Source organism: Pundamilia nyererei, unplaced genomic scaffold, assembly GCF_000239375.1.
Source record: "Pundamilia nyererei isolate P.nyererei 1_Seehausen unplaced genomic scaffold, PunNye1.0 scaffold00390, whole genome shotgun sequence".
In the NCBI taxonomy this organism is placed as follows: domain Eukaryota; kingdom Metazoa; phylum Chordata; class Actinopteri; order Cichliformes; family Cichlidae; genus Pundamilia; species Pundamilia nyererei.
The window spans coordinates 322,479-326,357 of NW_005187791.1; the positions used below are offsets into that span (position 1 = coordinate 322,479).

The following is a 3,879-nucleotide window of genomic DNA, read 5'->3' on the forward strand; positions in this document are numbered from 1 at the left end:
CCCCGCAGAGGGGAATCAGAGGACTGAAATACCAAACGTCCCTTCTGAGCAGCTGAATACAGAGTACTGAAAGTGCTAGCATCACTGTTTCACTTCCTTTTTCTTTTTTGATAAGTAAGAAAAACACAAAAGGACTGCATTTCTTTTAGTGTCAACACTTAATAATGAAATCATTACATTTAATGAAAAATAAAACTGCATTTGCATCCACTACCCCAAAAATTCAGAAATAAATCTTCCAAGTCTGACACTAAAAGCTTTAATGTATGTTGAGAAAATAAAAATTCTAATTAAACAAAGGTCCTACCAACTTGAATTTCACAGTTTTATTTCTGAGTACAGAAATGTGCTGAAGAGCAGTTATATAATCGGATTTCCATCTCACAGCGATGCCACTAAAAATTACTGAAAGCAAAGGAAGTTTCATGTGGACAGAAAACACTTTATTACAAACAGAAATCATATAAAATACACATCCTCCCGTTTAAAAAAAACGGAGCAGCTTGGTGCAAACACAAACAAGATAAAACAGAATAGTCAACACCCCCCTCCCCAGAGAACTCACACGAGTGGCTTTGAAGCCAGTGAAATGTCAGAATCGGAGAACCGCACTTTAGAAGTAGCAACAACAAATTGTTGTGTAGGCAGAGGCAGCCATGCAGGAACGCTCCCAAATCTGAACACAGGGAGGGGAGGGAGGGGGAGGACGTGGGGCTGACAATGTTTTTTGTGGTTAAACTAAGTTGACAGGCATAAGAGGAGCTACTGCAGCATGAAACATCACCGAGCCAGAGGGTAAACAAAAAGAGATTAGGAGGAAACACAGGCGCAGGCTGTTTGAATACATTTGCATCACCTGTGGGGGCAAATTTACTGCAACTCTGACCCTCCGCTCACGCTGCTTCTCACTTTTTAGCGCCGAACCAACAGGATGTTTTGGGGGACTAAGTGCTGGTGTTTCGTGCCATAAATTAAAAACCAATTTATGCAGTAGGGTAAACCTCGTGTTTCGTACTGCCACAGCCAGAGGTTTTTAATCTGGAGCAGCAGCCGACAGGTCGGGGATGTTCGTGTTTGGCCGAGCAGAAGTTTTGTTTTCTTCCTTGAAATAACTTCAAACTTCCTAAACCCGTTAGTTCTACATCAGCAGCTCGCAGAGGGATCAGAGCATGGATCGTCTCCAGATCAAACTGTTTACGGCGTCATAGCTTCAGCGGGATCACGGGCCAGTACTTGGGCTGCTTCAGGTCACAGTTTCTTTCGAAATTGAGTTGCATCGCCGCCTCCATGGCCATGATCTTGGCCGCATCCCCGCCGTACAGCTTCTTCATCTCGGCCGTGCGTCTTTCGCCGGGTCGCTCCAAGGGAGGGGCGACACTGCTCCGCAACGAGAAGCTGTGTAGGTCCTGATCGGCCGGCACGTAGCTGCCCTGCTGCTCCGCCTCCATCTGCTGCTGCTTCTCTGCAAGAACGACAACACAGACCATTTTTGGACACATACCAGACAGGCTCCTCACCTTAGACTAAACATCTGGAGAGGCTGCGCTTTTAAAAAATTGACCTTTTAAAGCACCTGCTCCCCTTTGTTTACTTACTGAGCTCCTCCCTGTGTCGCTCAGTCTGGGCGAAGTACTGCCGGAGCTCCTCGCTGATCTCCATGTTGCTCACATCGCACTCAATCTCGCTTTCCGAGCTACTTTCCTCTGCATCGTCCTCCTCGTCTTCGCTGTTGCTCCAGTCAGCATAGCGAGGCCGGTCACCGGGCCCCTCCTCCTGGTAGCAGCAGGGGCCGTAGGCAGCCTCCAAGGCCTTTCTGTAGGCGCGCCTGTGCCTCTGATGCCACGCCATGGCCTGCCGATAGTGCTGCCAGTATCGGCTGTACACCGGGCTGGAAAACCAGGACATCACAGTGCTTATGTCCTCCTGCTGATGAGAAAGATGAGCAAAGGTCTTCTCAGCTTGATCATTTGAAAATGTCCTCTCTGACTGATCGCAGTGATTAGCATGCAAGAACATGAGCTAAAGAGTGCTCCTGAAAAAGCCTCGTCTGTCAGTTGAGGGTAGAATAAGTGGCGTGATCCTACAAAATAAAAGCGTTTCTATCTCAGTTTACTCACCATGACTGCAGACAGCTGCAACTTCTGAGACGTTCCTCTTTGTTAATGTTTCGTCATCGGTAAACCTGCAATTTACGAACAAAGTGGTTTACGAAGACAAACCAGCCAACAGAGAGTAAAGTAAACACCGCAGGTGTTTGAGAAACTCTCAAAAACACATTGCGGGTTAGCGAGGCGCGTGCTGACACCTGGCAAACAAAAATGGACGCTACGTACGTCACTTTTCACCCAGCCACACGCCAACGACACACTCCGACTTTTCACATCATTAATGTGTCAGTGTAAGCGTTGTGACCCGATAGATGCCTCACATTATCAAACTCTTACCTCTGTGGAGCCAGCTACTTTAGCATCTCATCTTACTTCCTCGGAGAAAATTTCCCAGCAGCCTTTGAGTCCCTGCACAATCACTGCCGGCTATTTGGCGCCACCCAGTGGATCCTGTGCGAACATGCACCCACGTTCAACAGTTGGACGTCGCACGTGACAATAAAAACGCCGCTGCATATTACATTTATTGGTGAATTTATTCACTTTCCTTTTTATGCTAGTAAAACGGTAAGATTAGTTTATTTCGCTGGCTTTGAATTATTAGCTTTACACGAGAGACACTCGCTTTGCTGTTTTTTAAATTACACATTTATTCATCTAATACAAAATCTCACTCCAACATTGTGAAACTCTAAGGTGTTTTGTCATGAAGTAAATAAGTTAAGTAAATTTAGAGGTTTTTATTTGTTTTTGTTGATGTCATTTGTGCACTTGCCCTTATTCTCGTCCCTCATCTAAAAGCTGTTTGCGAGACCATGCCAGGCCTCAGGGACCGCCCCACATTTAACGCTTCTTTTATGCTTCAGCAGGTGCAGTGTGAAGGCCAAATCTACTTGAAGACAGTGCTTGTTGTCAGATGGAGGAAGTGTTGCTTATGCTATTGTTGGTCTAACATGCAAAGTTATGAAATGAAACTGAGTGTTAACAACAATGCCCACTACAGCCACTGTACTTTCAGGTTTCTCCATCCCCCATAAACTCCACTTATACTTCTTTCCCTATTCTGGTCAACTTGTCAACCAATCAGCATCTGACTTGCAGATCATCCATGTACAGCGACATGCAATTGGGAGACAGGTGGGTGAAAACACCTTTGAAATGCAAACGCCGATGAACAATGTTGACTATATAGTGTCCGTTCTTGCTCATAATACATCTGGCACAAACATTATTGTGACTTACTGTGCTGGACTGAAATAAAATGACCCAGCAGATGGTGCAGTTTTAAAACGGTTCACTGAAATTTATTCTGCTGCTTTTTTTCTTTTTCCTTTTTTTGTTTTCAGCCACAAAGACACACATCTTGTGTGTCTTTGTGCATGCATGTGACCCCAGCTCTGACAATGAAAATGATTAAACTAGTAGCATTAAATTGTCAGTCTCTTAAAATCCTTCCATTCTCTTCCGCTTATCCTTATCAGGGTCTCAGGGGGGCTGGAGCCTATCCCAGCTGCCACAGGTCGAGAAGCAGGGTACACTCTGGACTGACTGCCAGCCGGATGCAAAAAGATGGACAACCATTCGCACCTATGGGTTATTTAGAATCAACAATTCAACTAACCCCACTAAGTGCATGTCTGTGGATTGAGAGAAACCCACTCAAACATGGAGAGAACATGCACTCCGCACAGAAAGGCCGCCATATTTTACGTTCTACTATAAATATAACACATACACAATAAATACACATTTATAGATCTTTCCTGTGCTC

The 3,879-nt window shown here is 45.1% G+C and overlaps 1 protein-coding gene across 2 annotated transcripts; it reads right to left on the reverse strand.

Moving 5' to 3' along the window:
• Nucleotides 1-421: 421 nt before the first annotated feature.
• gemin8 (gem (nuclear organelle) associated protein 8) lies at nucleotides 422-2,569 on the reverse strand. 2 transcript variants are annotated; one of them, XM_005752913.1, is made up of 4 exons: nucleotides 2,445-2,569; nucleotides 2,118-2,182; nucleotides 1,596-1,923; nucleotides 422-1,462 (listed from the first exon to the last, which is right to left on the reverse strand). In XM_005752913.1, exons 2-4 carry the CDS (start codon nucleotides 2,118-2,120, stop codon nucleotides 1,203-1,205), a joined length of 591 nt encoding a protein of 196 aa, XP_005752970.1. In that variant the 5' UTR covers nucleotides 2,121-2,182; nucleotides 2,445-2,569; the 3' UTR covers nucleotides 422-1,202. The 2 variants fall into 2 exon arrangements, with proteins under 2 accessions (XP_005752970.1, XP_005752969.1); XM_005752912.1 differs by having other exon boundaries at nucleotides 1,596-1,926; nucleotides 2,445-2,568.
• Between the last annotated feature and the right edge of the window lie 1,310 nt (nucleotides 2,570-3,879).

Excerpts from the sequence above, each read along its gene's own strand:
- gemin8 (XM_005752912.1), bottom strand. Across the intron at positions 1,463-1,595 it reads GCGACACAGGGAGGAGCTCA|AGAAGCAGCAGCAGATGGAG; the intron begins GTAAGTAAACAA and ends TCGTTCTTGCAG.